This window comes from Sesamum indicum, linkage group LG8 (genome assembly GCF_000512975.1).
Source record: "Sesamum indicum cultivar Zhongzhi No. 13 linkage group LG8, S_indicum_v1.0, whole genome shotgun sequence".
NCBI lineage: Eukaryota > Viridiplantae > Streptophyta > Magnoliopsida > Lamiales > Pedaliaceae > Sesamum > Sesamum indicum.
Window position 1 is genome coordinate 7,853,345 of NC_026152.1, and position 13,838 is coordinate 7,867,182.

The following is a 13,838-nucleotide window of genomic DNA, read 5'->3' on the forward strand; positions in this document are numbered from 1 at the left end:
ATGGGTTCACTATTTACCTCCATTTGCCCCTCTCTGGTAATATTTTGAACCAAATGAAATGTATTTCCTTTTTTTGTCTTACGTAGTTTTTGCACCTATGCTTACTACTATGCTGTTGCTATTAGCTCTTAGTACAAACTTGGCCTTTCTTGCTTATGTATCATGATACAACAGCAATCTTCTGTTCCAATACGAAATATAAAGTGATTACTTTTCCCTGTGAAATATCTATTTTGGTGTTTCTCAGACTGGAAGCTGCTGGAAGACCCTTTGTTTGGAAACTTATTTCTTGGATTGGCTTCCTTATTGTGTGTGCTTCATTTTCAGGTTTTACTTGGAATTGGGGAAATTGTTTCTTCACGATCATGCCCCAAGGTAATAATTAAATGGAGTTGTAACATTCTGAACATATAACATAGCTTGTAATATCTTGGTCATACATCCATTAACTTTCTCTTTCATAAACATGATGTCTTGAACCATACTTCTTGAATCGCAATAGGCAATAGGTTTTAGTTATAGGTTTTAGCTGGTACTCTCACTTTCTCATACAGTATGATCCACAGTGTAGATTGAGCACTTTGAATATTTTTCTTTCAGGTACTTCTCTTGAATGGTACACATGATAGAGAAACTAGTAGCTTTACAGCTTCTTGCTTTGTGACGGCTATTACAGATGCTTTGAACCGAACGTATGGAGATCCTCATAACTGTCTTCAGAATCGTGTAAGTATTCAGTTTATCATGAACTTTGTAGAAGAATGATCGTTGCTTAACATTCCTCCTTGATCTTCTTAGAAACTCCAACTTTTGATCTTAAGAATTCAAATTTGACTTTTGGAAGAGCCTTTGCCATGGTGTCTGCAAACTGGAGCTGGAAACTGCAGTCACCAACTTTATTCAAAGTTTCTTCTCAGCTTCTCTAATGGCATGGTACTTCACGTTGATGTGCTTGGTCCTGCCATGCTGGACAAGATTCTTGGAACTAGCTATAGCAGACTTGTTCCATCCATATCAGATAGCCTCCTTTTGGCGTAGCTCCAAATGCATTAATAAATTTTCTTAACCAAACAGCTTGGTTTGTTGCTTCACTTCTGAAATATATCCAGCTTCTGCTGAGAAAACCCCACTTCCAAAATTTAAAAAGAAAAAGGAAAAATAACAGAAAGAAATTGTAGAAACATCAAGTCATCAACCCCTACCTGCCCTGTCGTTGTCCAAATAGCCAACCATCTCGCCACTTTCATTGTTCAACTAATCCATACAGAGTCCAGAGTTCTCTTATGCATCTCAGCACATTCCTTGCAGCTCCAAGGTGGATTTTACTTGGGCGCATGCACGAATCTTAACAGAAGACTTACAGAAAACATTATGTCTAGTCTTTTAGGAGACAAGCATGAAAGGCCCCCAATTAGGCTTCTGTATATAGAAAATAGCTTGGTTTGTTGCTTCAGCTGCTGAAACATGCCCAGATTCTGCTGAATATTGTTCTAAAACCCCTTGTTTCCTGGAGTTCTGTGAGAAACCCCACTTCCAAGAGAAAAACACAGAACCAAAAGTGCTTGTTAGAGTCATCAACACTACCTGCCCAGTAGCTGTCCAAATAGCCACCATTTTGCCACTCTCATTCTTCAAGTAATTCAACCAAAGTCTGCTGTTTCTCTGATGTATCTTAGGACATTCTTTTCGGTACCAAGGTGAATTTACTTGGGATAATGCATTAATCTTAGCAAAAGACTTATAGAGATCATTATATCTAGTCTTATAGCAGATACGTGAACTGATGCTTAAACTGATTATATCTAGTCTTATAGCAGATACATGAACATTATATCTAGTCTTATCTAACTACATGAACTGATGTCCTTTCATTTTTCGGATGGACAAAAATGTTAACCTTAAATGTTCTCATTTATTTGTGCAGCCAAGTCAATACATTAACACAATCTTTGTCCCCAAAGATGGTCAGATTCCTCTGGATATTGATTCACTGGCTGCCCAAGGGATCTTTGATGTGGTATGCATGTGTTCTATACATTGTACAAATAGGTGTTGATAAGTCTTTGAAGCCTCATATCGATTGAAAGCTCCTTTGTGAAAATTATGCAACCTACAAGTTCCTCATTTTGATTGGAAGGCTATTATGTCCTAAATTTATTTATCTACAATGAATTTTGTTAGAAATGTCTTGAGATGGACTTCTTTATTTTTGTTGCTCCTTTTGTTTTTTGTCTCTCATGATGAATGTGTTTTAGGAATTGTTAGATATCACTTTTGTTCTAGTTAAAGATGGTTCTGAAAATTGTTTCTGTAAGGGAAAGAAAAAAATAAAAGGAAGATAAATATTATTGATGCAATTTTGTTGATTTTACCACGTGCTGTTTCCGAGAGGTATATAATAGCAGCTAAGTCGCCTCATGATGTAGATTTCAGGTTCAAGCTTTAAAATGGAATTACTTCATGGTTATGTTCTGTGAAAAATCACTAATAGAAAACATGAAACACACTAGTTTCTACGCTTCAGCTTATTTGCACTTTTGTGCCAAAAGATGTGATTGATAACCCCTCCACTGGTTTGATTAATTGAATTCACTCAAATTTTGTAGGTAACTGTTGACTCATTACAAGATTCAACAGCAGGCATACTTTTTGATCCAAAATCATTGATACAATCTCTGGCCAATCTGTTAAAGGGGAATGCATGAGGAATATTGTTGCCAGACTTCGACCTTCTTTCAGAGTCATTGTTGCTTTTCAGATAGCTGATATATGCAAAGTATAATTTTTACCTTTTGCATCTTTGCTTCTCTAATTAGGAGGTGAGTTTTAAGGTCCAATTGCTGTCTCACATATTTCCAGTCGCCTGATGCATTCAGTTATGAGTTTTAATCAGGATTTCAATAGGAAAATTCATATAGTCCTGAAAGCAATGCCTAGGAGATGGCCTGATATGCTACACTGAAGTGAAGATATAATGGGGTATTGCCTGGACCTAATTTCTTGGATGTGCCAAGTGTTGGCAAGATGATTCACCCAATTGTATAACTAAGGTGTACAACATTGTATACGCATTCATTCAACATTTGATCAGATCCACGTCTGCACTCTGCAGGTTGCTTGTTGGGTTTTTCATCTTGTCTCGTAAGTTGATATGATTAAATCATTTGCCCTTTGCGGATGATTGACAGAATTTTTTGCCATCTTGAGTTGAAATTTGAGGCATGTTGCTAGTGCAGCAATTACGCAGGATTGTATGTCCTTTCCTACATTGCTCCTTTTCCAGGCTTAGTAATTCAACATATTAAACGAACGCATACGTTAAAATGCCATGAAAAGACGATTGAAAAGCTGTGTACCTCTCACTGATTGATAAGGTATCCTGTTTCTGGCTATTCATGCCTTTATTTAACAAGGTATTTCATGGAAAATAACTCAGGAACTTGGGATTTCCAGTCTCTCAGAGAAATGTCATTTTATGGAAAGGACAAAGCTTTAGGCATTAGTTGTTTCTCAGAAAGTGATAACCTGCTTAGCTTTCCGGGCAAACTGTCTTCTTATAACCTTTTGGCGTCTTTTACAAAAAATTCCTAAATGGACAATTATTTTATTGTACTTATAATCGGCCACCTTTATTTTGGGTTGATATGATTAGTGTGTGATGTATTAAGTTGTGATTAAAATTTTGATAACGAACTGATTGATTGGTTTGTCAAATGTTTACTGCGTTTTACTACAAATATGAATAATGTACTTATTATTGTATGTCATGTCTTTTAAGGTATTATCCAAGTGATAAACATTAAAAAAACATTTTTACCTTTGGCCAAAAGTCAAATATGTCACCATCATGTCTGAAATTTGGTGAGACAATAAATGAAAAGGACAAAATTGAAAAATTGCATAAAAGAATAAGGACAATTTTGGAACCTCAATTTTTATTATCATATGGTGGATCATGGTGACAAATTAATACAGGCCCCCAATTCTTGATTCATATCAAGGCAGTGCAATAACGATTTGTATTAGGTTGGACGACACAATAACGGGTCGGCGCAAGAAGTAAGTAAACAGAAAATAAAGGTTGATTAAGGGTGATAGTATGACTAATCAGCCGAAGTAAATGTGACCTCTGAAGCTAGCTCTTGCATTTGTCATTTCACTCGGCATCATTTACAGACATATCAGAGGCATGTTGTGGCTGCAAGAGACAGAAGGTAAATCCAACAACGGTTTTCAATTCAACCATTGTCGTTTAAGCATGTTTTAATCAACACCCCAAAAGGTAGGAGGAAACATTGGAGCGTCCACGAAATGAGTTCTGAATTTGTTCTGAGGCGCATAACTTGCCGGATTTTCCAGGGAGTGAGGGAGCGTGAGTTCTGTCCACATTCTATAAGGCATGCAGTTTCAAGCCATTTCTGACAATTAAGTAACACATTAAAAGACTCTATAAATACTCGGCCCTCCTAAAATGATGCACAGCAGTCATATTTATAACAAAGTTTAGCTAACACATCAAATATCCTGCCTAGTACTCAGCTATCACAAAATGGCCCTCTCAACTAATTGGAGGCTTATTTTTGCTGTGTTACTAGTGCTGGAAATGTGGACTTATCAGGCCACAGCCCGCTCACTGCCTGATGCATCAATGATTGAGAGACATGAGGAATGGATGGCACAACATGGACGTGCCTACAAAGACGATGTTGAGAAGGCCAAGCGATTCAAAATATTCAAGGAAAATGTGGAGTACATCCAGTCCTTTAATGAAGCAGGGACTCGCCCTTACAAGCTTGCGGTAAACAAGTTTGCTGATTTGACAAACGAGGAATTTCAGGCGTCCCGAAATGGATACAAAATGGGATCTTACGGGAAGGCATCTAAGGTTTCATCATTTAGGTATGCAAATGTTACTGCAGTTCCAACCAGCATGGACTGGAGACAGAAAGGAGCTGTCACTGGTGTTAAGGACCAGGGCCAATGTGGTAAGTACTGAATTAAGCTCTTCTAATCTAAGTTCATTTTTCTTTAGAAAAAGACGATTGACTTCTCGGAAACAACTATACAGGATGCTGCTGGGCATTTTCAGCTGTTGCAGCCACGGAAGGAATCAACCAGCTCACAACTGGGAAATTGATTTCGTTATCTGAACAAGAACTTGTGGATTGCGACACAAGTGAAGATGAGGGCTGCAATGGTGGTCTCATGGACAATGCTTTTGAGTTCATTATCAGTAATGGTGGCATAACGACTGAATCCAATTACCCGTATGAGGCCGTTGATGGCACCTGCAACTCTAAGAAGGAATCATCTCATGCTGCCAAGATTACAGGATACGAGGATGTTCCGGCCAACAGTGAGTCTGCGTTGCTGAAAGCTGTGGCTAACCAACCAGTATCTGTGGCAATTGATGCTAGCGGATCCGATTTCCAGTTCTACACGAGTGGAGTTTTCACTGGACAGTGTGGAACCGAGCTGGACCATGGCGTTACAGCAGTTGGGTATGGGAAAACTAGTGACGGAACCAAGTATTGGCTGGTTAAGAATTCATGGGGAACTAGCTGGGGTGAGAATGGATATATTAGAATGCAAAGGGATGTTGATGCTGCAGAAGGTCTCTGTGGCATTGCCATGCAAGCTTCTTATCCATCAGCTTAAAATTGTTGAAACTTTGGATGAAGTTGTACGAGCTCCCTTATTAAGATAGTCCTGTCCTTAGAAGATGTGTGTGGATATATATGTAAATTACTTTCCTGTTCCAAGAATTGCTTGTAAAAAAATGGCCTCGCTATCCAAAACTTTCCAGTTAAATTACTTTATGTGCCTGGTTTCTGTGTTCTATATCTATACCTATATGTCTATTTCTATATACCATGTGCAAGTACAAATTTATGTAAAGTTGTGTGATAAAATGGTAATAATAATCCTCAAGCAAGAAGTTAATGATAATTAATAATCTTATTAATTGTGAGTAATTGAATATTGTCTGAATAAATTAAATCATTGCCGATTTAATAGTTTTTTGTCACAAGAATTGAAATAATATTTAATCTATACTAATATATAAAAAGAAAATTCATTGCAGACTCACAAACCGAGGTTAATGACACCGCCACATCAATTTTTTATGAAGTAAAAAATTGTCATTTATGATAAAATAACTAACTTATTCAACTTTTCAAAATTTACATTAACTGATAAATTATTTCTTTATATCTTTTTATTAATGGATTGTACGGATTATATGTTTCTCTTATTTGTAATATAATTTAAAATATAAAAAATTATTTATTATATGCACCTAAAAAGTACGTATAACTATTAAAAAGACAAGTTTAACAACCACAACACACGTGCATTTTATTAATGACATCTAGATATGTGAAATGATAGATGTCCTTTGTGTGAAATTCAAAATGTATTGACATAGGAAGGACGATAAAGATGTGATATATATATATATATATAAACTCCACATGGTATATCAACCTGGTGGATTTGGGACTAGAAAATAAAAAATCTAGAATACAAAACACAGCAGTTAGTTGAAAGTAGTGATGTTCTTCCTTTAGTAATCAATATTATCGAGAAAAGAAAAAATGGGCAGTCTATATGGTGTGAATACTTGATGGATGAACTCTTAAACATGCTTGGAATATGAGGTCAGTAGAGTCCTACAGCATCCAATTTCCTGTTGTCATTAATTATTGTTACTTGGGTGAATAATACAGGATATTATAGTCTTCTGTATTCCTCAGTTTCCAGGCTTAGTAATGCAACATGTTAAAAGAATAGATATACATTGGAATGCCACAGAAAACAGGCACTGTAATGGAAATTGACTGCGTGCTTCTCGCTAATTGGTTTGGTGCACTGTTTCTGGCTATTCATGCCGTTAACGATTAATGAGGTTACTGATGGACGGTAACTCCAAGAACTTGGGGTTCCAGTCTCTTAGGCAAATATTATTTTATGGATAAGACAAAAGTTGTAGTCAGTTGTCTAATTAGCTTTTGGGGCAAACTACCATCTTTTGGCGTCTTTTATCTCAAAACTTCCAAAAAGGACAAGTTTTTCAGACAATTACTAAAGTTTATCTCTTGCATTTGCGTCATTTGTTCTTGATGTTGTACGCAAACCCAGATGTTGCTGCAAGAAACACAGAAAGTCCGACAGCGCTTCTCAAATTATGCTTGCTTCAAGTTTTGTCGTTTAAGCATGCATTAATCACCATTCAAAATGGTACGAGGAAACGTCGGAGCGTCCACGAAACTGAGTTCTGAATTTGTTCCGTGGTGTATAACTTGCCGGGTTTTCCAGGGAGTCATGGACGTTAGTTATGTCCAGATTCTAAATAGAAATACAGGTATAAGGCAATCTCTCACAATGAATGCACTGACTCTATAAATACCCCATGCATTCTTAAATGATGCATAGCAGTTCTTTGTATCAAAGTTCAGTTAACACATAAAAAACCCTGCTTCGAGCACTCAGCTATCAGAAAATGGCCTTGACACCTAATTGGAAGCTCGTTTTTGCTGCATTACTAGTGTTGGAAATGTGGGGTTCTCAGGCCACAGCCCGCACACTGCCTGATGCAGCAATGATTGAGAAACATGAGCAATGGATGGCACAATTTGGACGTGTCTACAAAGACGACGCTGAGAAGTCCAAGAGATTCAGAATATTCAAGGAAAATGTGGAGTACATCGAGTCATTTAATGAGGCTGGGGCTCGCCCTTACACACTCGCCATAAACAAATTCGCTGATCTGACAAACGAGGAATTTCAGGCATCTCGAAATGGATATAAAATGGGATCTTACCCGAAATCATCTATGTTTTCGTCATTTAGGTATGCAAATGTTACTGCAGTTCCAGCCAGCATGGACTGGAGAAAGAAAGGAGCTGTCACTGGTGTAAAGGACCAGGGTCAATGTGGTAAGTGAATTAAGCTATTCTAAATGAAGTTCAATTTTTCTGGAGAAAAAGACCACTGACTTTTTCGGAAACAACTATACAGGATGCTGCTGGGCATTTTCAGCTGTTGCAGCAACAGAAGGAATCAACCAGCTTACAACTGGAAAACTGATTTCGTTATCTGAACAAGAACTTGTTGATTGCGACACAAGTGAAGATGAGGGCTGCAATGGTGGTCTTATGGACAATGCTTTTGAGTTCATTATCAGTAATGGTGGCATCACAACTGAATCGAATTACCCATATGAGGGAGTTGACGGCACCTGCAACACTAAGAAGGAATCATCTTCTGCTGCCAAGATTACAGGGTACGAGGATGTTCCGGCCAACAGTGAGCCTGCATTGCTGAAAGCTGTGGCTAACCAACCAGTATCTGTGGCCATTGATGCTAGTGGATCCGACTTCCAGTTCTACTCAAGTGGGGTTTTCACAGGAGACTGTGGAACTGAGCTAGACCACGGTGTCACCGCAGTTGGCTATGGGAAAACTAGTGATGGAACCAAGTATTGGCTGGTTAAGAATTCATGGGGAACTAGCTGGGGAGAGAATGGATATATTAGAATGCAAAGGGATATTGATGCTCCAGAAGGCCTCTGCGGCATTGCCATGCAAGCTTCTTATCCAACAGCTTAAGCTTGTTGAAACCTCGGATGGAAGCTGTACAGAGCTCCCTTAGTACGATTGTACTGTTTCTATGTAAAGTGTGTCTACTTGTCCTTGCATTAGGTGTGTGGATATATATATATATATATGTAAATTACTTTCCTGTTCCAGGAATTGCTTGTAAAGAGGCTGTTGTATAGAAAAGCCCGTTATATACTTTCAGGCCCTGATATCTGTGGCACCGACAGCTCAACACTGATGTTTGCATAAAATTATGTGAAACGGTAGTTATTTGGCTGCACTTCAATATATAACACTGCAAGAGGATTAAAGAGATGTAATACATGAATTCTACATGAGACATCATCAAGGGTCGCCTCAGGAAAAGGATAAATCAAAGATCTAGAACACAGCAGTCTCCACCTGAATATCTGTGTAGCAACTTAAGCAAATTAGGTCTACCGCAAATTCAAATGTTTGGCAATGAATAAGCAGATTCATTAACTAATGCACAGGTCTACAAAAAATGGTGGTAGTACATATTCTAAAACTATTAGAAATAACATTCATGTATAATTTCCTGAGAAACAAGAATAAGTTGTGGCTATCCAAAGATTCTTGGAGTCGAAACTGGGGAGAACGAATAAGATTGCGGAGGAACATTGATGCCAAAGAAGGTATTTGTGGCCTAGCTACGGATGTTCCGATCCCACTGCATAGATTCTTCTTAAGTGTCAGAAATTAGTTGAAAGGCTATAGCAAGAGCATCATTCATTCTCATGAACTTCAGAACAGAAGAAGCGCATAGTATATAGAATTTTTTTATCATGGCAGATTACTTACTTGAGGGTCACATTCCCTCATGTTCTTGATTCAGTAAGTAATATTAACAGACAAGAATAAAATGGGCTATCTATCATGTAAATACTTGATTGATAAACTCTTATTATGCATACTTGGAATTTGAGGTCAGCGGAGTATTACAGCATCACATTTCCTGTTTTAATTTCAGCGAAGTATTACAGCGAAGTTTACAGAATTTTCTCTCCTGCTCCAATTAATTGGAGGGGTCTAAAAATCTAGACCTGTTATGTGCTAATACGTATGAACATCAGTAAAGACAGAAGAAATTGTAATAGCAACCATCAAAAATCAACATTGTCAAGATAACACCAACATACAAGCAACACAAAGATTTAAACAAGCCTACTCATCATCGATAGAAAGAAAGATAAGGAATGCAATACTGGGATTGAATCAAGAAACAGTTTTCTTCAACAGAATTACCATTAAAAGACTTAAAAAGAATACATTGCAGTCCATCATGGATTCTTGCATTACCTTCAGGTACATTAACTGATACCGAGAGTCAAAATAGGGAAGGCTCAAGCACGTTTCCCACTGTTGGGGTTGGATTTAGTGCAGAGAGTCCATCGTCCCTTGGCACGACGACGATTAATGACTGCTCTTCCTCTAGTGGTGCTCATACGCTTACGGAAGCCGTGTGTTCGAGCAAGCGACTTCCTTGATCTGTTCCTCTTAGTTTGACAAAGAGCATATTTTTTTGCCCTCACCACTAAACCACGCCTTTTACTGCCTACCATCCCAGTGCTGGAATTCAAGTCCAGACCCAATGATGATCCTGAACAGAATAATCAACAGAATGATTGAATGAATCATGCTCAGCTAATCAATATAAGACCAGATAATCCACGCCACAGCTTCCGAGACCAGCATTCAATTAAAACTAACAAAGCAAGTAAAAAACAAAAAGATATAAACTGAAAGAATAAACCACCTGAAAATGACGAGCCGGAAGTGAAAGAAAGGGAAGAAGAGGAAGTAAAAGCACAGTGAAGTAGCATCACAGAGGAGGTTGGGGAACTGGTTTTCACGTTGAGCGAAACAGAGGTTCTTGTTCTTGAACCTGTGAGAAGTGAAAGTGAAGCTGACGGGCCATTCGAATAGTTGCCCCTATAACACGCCATTGTACCCATTGACAGACAGCACGCCATTTTCTTGGCTCTCTATTTTTGTCGACTGTTTTGAATGTCTCCTGAGGCGTCTTTGCTCTGCAACCTTATCTTGTTCTTTGCAGAATGCGAAGAAACGACTGAGCATCCACATTTTTGTGGGCTTATTTGGGATTCCAGCGGAAAAGAAAGAAAGATTGGGTTGGGCGCTAATGTTTTGTTGGGCTGCTGCTTTCGAGGAATGTTCTTCATTTGGGCCGAACTAAGACTGAAAATTCAGACTTGGTCCGTCATTTATATCAGCGTTTTTCAAGGGAATTGATCCTGAATATTTAGAGTTAATCACACTTGGACACGGATCTATAAAAATATAAAATTATACTTTCTCTTAAAGAAATTTTAAAACTATATTTATAATTCTTTTGAAAAATTTTCGTTTACATCTAGCCCATTTCATTATGGTTTGGATGGAAAATGCTGACGTCAACTAAAAATTTTTTTTACATAAATTTTCGATTTTGCCCCTTATTTAATATTTTCATATACATTTTTGTATTTATAAAGAAATAAATATAATATATACATATGGAGTGATGTTAATATTATTATATTTTTTATTGCATGAGAATGTCAAATAATGAGTAAATTTTAAAATTTATGTAATTTTTGTACTAACAGCATCATTTTTCATCCAAATTATAACAAAAAGAGGTTAAGTGTAAATGGTGAAATTTTGAGGGGGTACAAGTATAATTTTAAAATTTTGAGAGAAAATCTAATTTCATATTTTCAGAAGAGGTTTAAGTATAATTAACCCTAGCATATAGTTGTGGTGGGACGCTTTTCATGTGAAAATAGAAAGGAGCTTTTCAAGAAAATCATCAATTTATGAGTATGAATCAATTGGAAAAATTAACAAATTTTTTCAAAGTAATGTAGCTACATAATTAAGGAAGTAATAGGCAATAATCCAGCATCATAGCCAAATTATACAAACAAGCATGACTGCAAACCCTCTCGTGTGTAAGGCAAAAATCTTATTGATCATTGAAAGAGAAATTACAGAAATTTTCTGAATGAATTCGAGTTCATCAAACTAGATTTATGCATCCAATTACAGCCATTTATATTTGGAAAACCAAAATCAGATTCAAAATACGAACAATTACTCACAAAAGATGCTAAGTACATTATTAGAAAACAAAATCGAGTCAAAATTAGCAAAATATTAACATAAAATCTCCATTTTTTACTTTCTTCTTGTTTCTTGTATAAATACGTACAACTCACATTATTCTCCATCCCAGTTTTCTGCATTGAACAACGGGGATGGGATTTAAGTATGAAGCCCTGTCAAACATTTTCATAGTCTTCCTTGTGTGTGCAGTTGGAAATGCAGAATTATTCGACAATGTGAGTGATGTAGCAGGTGGATGCAACTTGTTTCGTGGTCAATGGTTATATGATTCTTCTTCACATCCACTCTACGACTCCTCAAGCTGCCCGTTTATAAATTCTGAATTCGACTGCCTAAAGTATGGCCGTCCTGATAAATTATACCTCAATTACACTTGGAAGCCCGACTCTTGTACCTTACCTAGGTGCGTTGATTAGTACGCGCGCGTGCGCACACACACGTACGACTTACATTCGACTGCACAAACTTGATAAACTTCGATCATTTGTGTCCATGCATGATCTATTTGGCTATAGGTTTGATGGTGCGGACTTTTTAAGGAGATGGAAGGGAAAGAAGATAATGTTTGTGGGTGATTCGTTGAGTTTAAATCAGTGGAATTCATTAGTTTGCATGCTACATGCTGCAGCTCCAAAGGCTAACACCTCCTTCGTCAGGGGAAACCCCATTTCTTACATTACTTTCCAGGTCAGCTTACCCTTTTGTTCACTGGTATCCATCTGTTTTCACTGGTGGAAAATTCTTATCAAAATTCAATTTAGTCGAACCAAATCAAATATATAACAAATATATCATACTTTTTATGTAGTTGATTGTAATTTTTCTTAAATTGTACATTAATTACACAACAAATGTATAAGCTTTATCAAGTCATGTCCATGTAAGAATTTCTAACAAAGATGCCTCAAATTTCGATCAAATAGGCTGGAAAGAAAATGTAATTAATATTGAAATAAAATTTTCAAACAAACAAAGAAAGATTTTTTCTAACAGAAGCAGATGGTGTACGTACAGGATTATGGAGTGACTGTATTTCTTTATACCACGCATTACTTGGTCGATGTAGTCCAAGAAGCAAGAGGCCGAATCCTAAAACTGGACTCCATCCGACAAGGAAATGCGTGGAAAGGAATGGACATGCTGATATTCAACACGTGGCACTGGTGGACACACACCGGAAAAGCTCAAGAGTGGGTTTTTTATTTATTCTTTATCAAATCCATTCTAATATAAATTAGTAGGGACATTTTCGCCCGGACTTGGTTGGATCAAATCTGAATCAATCACATGACAAATACAATATATTTATCATATATTTGGTGTACAATTTAAAAAAAAAAAGTGACACGTGCTCTGTGATTCAATTGATTTGGTCGAACCAGATCCAAACAAAACTTTTCTAAATTACTATACCATTGCTACTAAATACTAATATTATTTCTGACTCTTCATTGCAGTTGGGACTTGGTGCAATATGGTTCCACCATAGCCAAAGATATGAACCGTCTGGAGGCATTTTCCAAGGGCTTGACCACTTGGGGTAGATGGGTCGACCAAAATGTTGATCCTTCTAAGACTAAAGTCTTCTTCCAGGGGATTTCTCCCACTCACTATAAGTATTCATCTCCCACACACTCTGTTTCTTGATGATTTTTTTGCTGTATATGTCAATCATCCAACAATGCACCAGATATATAGTCTAGGTGGCCGTATGAATGATACAAGCATTGATTTGAAATAATAGGGGTCAAGAATGGGGTTCAAGATCGACATGTCTAGGAGAGCAAGAGCCGATTAAAGGATCCACATACCCAACGAGGAGACCAGCTGCAGCCGTCATTGTGAGCAAAGTTTTGAGTACATTGAGGAAACCAGTTTGTCTACTTGATGTCACAACCCTATCACAGCTACGGAAAGACGCTCACCCTTCCAAGTATGGTAGAGATCATAGCGGTCTGGACTGCAGCCATTGGTGCCTCCCCGGACTGCCTGATACATGGAACCAGCTTTTGTATGCAGCACTTATTTGAAGAGGAGGAATTTTTAGTTGGAGGAAATAACAGAACGTTTTCAAGAAAAGAATTA

The 13,838-nt window shown here is 37.4% G+C and overlaps 5 protein-coding genes across 8 annotated transcripts in view; 4 read left to right on the forward strand and 1 right to left on the reverse strand.

Annotated features, from left to right (window-relative positions):
- LOC105167865 (uncharacterized protein YNL011C) overlaps nucleotides 1–3,529 on the forward strand; it is a gene marked incomplete in the record, with an annotated part of 10,579 nt that extends 7,050 nt beyond the window's left edge. Inside the window, 4 exon segments of the mRNA XM_011087704.2 lie at nucleotides 328–375; nucleotides 601–726; nucleotides 1,925–2,017; nucleotides 2,607–3,529. Coding sequence (XP_011086006.1) covers nucleotides 328–375; nucleotides 601–726; nucleotides 1,925–2,017; nucleotides 2,607–2,705 — 366 coding nt within the window.
- Nucleotides 4,195–5,765, forward strand: LOC105167864 (senescence-specific cysteine protease SAG39-like). The gene is made up of 2 exons (XM_011087703.2): nucleotides 4,195–4,985; nucleotides 5,069–5,765. The coding sequence occupies exons 1-2, from the start codon at nucleotides 4,550–4,552 to the stop codon at nucleotides 5,656–5,658; spliced, it is 1,026 nt and encodes a 341-aa protein (XP_011086005.1). The 5' UTR covers nucleotides 4,195–4,549; the 3' UTR covers nucleotides 5,659–5,765.
- Nucleotides 7,440–8,848, forward strand: LOC105167863 (senescence-specific cysteine protease SAG39-like). Its single transcript, XM_011087702.2, has 2 exons — nucleotides 7,440–7,940; nucleotides 8,023–8,848. Exons 1-2 carry the CDS (start codon nucleotides 7,505–7,507, stop codon nucleotides 8,610–8,612), a joined length of 1,026 nt encoding a protein of 341 aa, XP_011086004.1. The 5' UTR covers nucleotides 7,440–7,504; the 3' UTR covers nucleotides 8,613–8,848.
- LOC105167866 (50S ribosomal protein L34, chloroplastic) lies at nucleotides 8,881–10,692 on the reverse strand. Of its 4 annotated transcripts, none has more exons than XM_011087707.2 (3): nucleotides 10,381–10,692; nucleotides 9,924–10,224; nucleotides 8,881–9,013 (listed from the first exon to the last, which is right to left on the reverse strand). In XM_011087707.2, exons 1-2 carry the CDS (start codon nucleotides 10,595–10,597, stop codon nucleotides 9,968–9,970), a joined length of 474 nt encoding a protein of 157 aa, XP_011086009.1. In that variant the 5' UTR covers nucleotides 10,598–10,692; the 3' UTR covers nucleotides 8,881–9,013; nucleotides 9,924–9,967. The 4 variants fall into 4 exon arrangements, with proteins under 4 accessions (XP_011086009.1, XP_011086007.1, XP_011086010.1 ...); XM_011087705.2 differs by lacking the exon at nucleotides 8,881–9,013 and adding an exon at nucleotides 9,059–9,294; XM_011087708.2 differs by lacking the exon at nucleotides 8,881–9,013 and adding an exon at nucleotides 9,059–9,305.
- LOC105167868 (protein trichome birefringence-like 38) lies at nucleotides 11,874–13,820 on the forward strand. Its single transcript, XM_011087711.2, has 5 exons — nucleotides 11,874–12,156; nucleotides 12,269–12,440; nucleotides 12,768–12,943; nucleotides 13,211–13,369; nucleotides 13,498–13,820. The coding sequence occupies exons 1-5, from the start codon at nucleotides 11,885–11,887 to the stop codon at nucleotides 13,781–13,783; spliced, it is 1,065 nt and encodes a 354-aa protein (XP_011086013.1). The 5' UTR covers nucleotides 11,874–11,884; the 3' UTR covers nucleotides 13,784–13,820.

Excerpts from the sequence above, each read along its gene's own strand:
- LOC105167864 (XM_011087703.2), top strand. The coding sequence starts at position 4,550 with ATGGCCCTCTCAACTAATTGGAGGCTTATTTTTGCTGTGTTACTAGTG. Across the intron at positions 4,986-5,068 it reads TAAGGACCAGGGCCAATGTG|GATGCTGCTGGGCATTTTCA; the intron begins GTAAGTACTGAA and ends ACAACTATACAG.
- LOC105167863 (XM_011087702.2), top strand. The coding sequence starts at position 7,505 with ATGGCCTTGACACCTAATTGGAAGCTCGTTTTTGCTGCATTACTAGTG. Across the intron at positions 7,941-8,022 it reads AAAGGACCAGGGTCAATGTG|GATGCTGCTGGGCATTTTCA; the intron begins GTAAGTGAATTA and ends ACAACTATACAG.
- LOC105167866 (XM_011087707.2), bottom strand. The coding sequence starts at position 10,597 with ATGGCGTGCTGTCTGTCAATGGGTACAATGGCGTGTTATAGGGGCAAC. Across the intron at positions 10,225-10,380 it reads TTCCGGCTCGTCATTTTCAG|GATCATCATTGGGTCTGGAC; the intron begins GTGGTTTATTCT and ends TATTCTGTTCAG.
- LOC105167868 (XM_011087711.2), top strand. The coding sequence starts at position 11,885 with ATGGGATTTAAGTATGAAGCCCTGTCAAACATTTTCATAGTCTTCCTT. Across the intron at positions 12,157-12,268 it reads GACTCTTGTACCTTACCTAG|GTTTGATGGTGCGGACTTTT; the intron begins GTGCGTTGATTA and ends ATTTGGCTATAG. Across the intron at positions 13,370-13,497 it reads ATTTCTCCCACTCACTATAA|GGGTCAAGAATGGGGTTCAA; the intron begins GTATTCATCTCC and ends TTGAAATAATAG.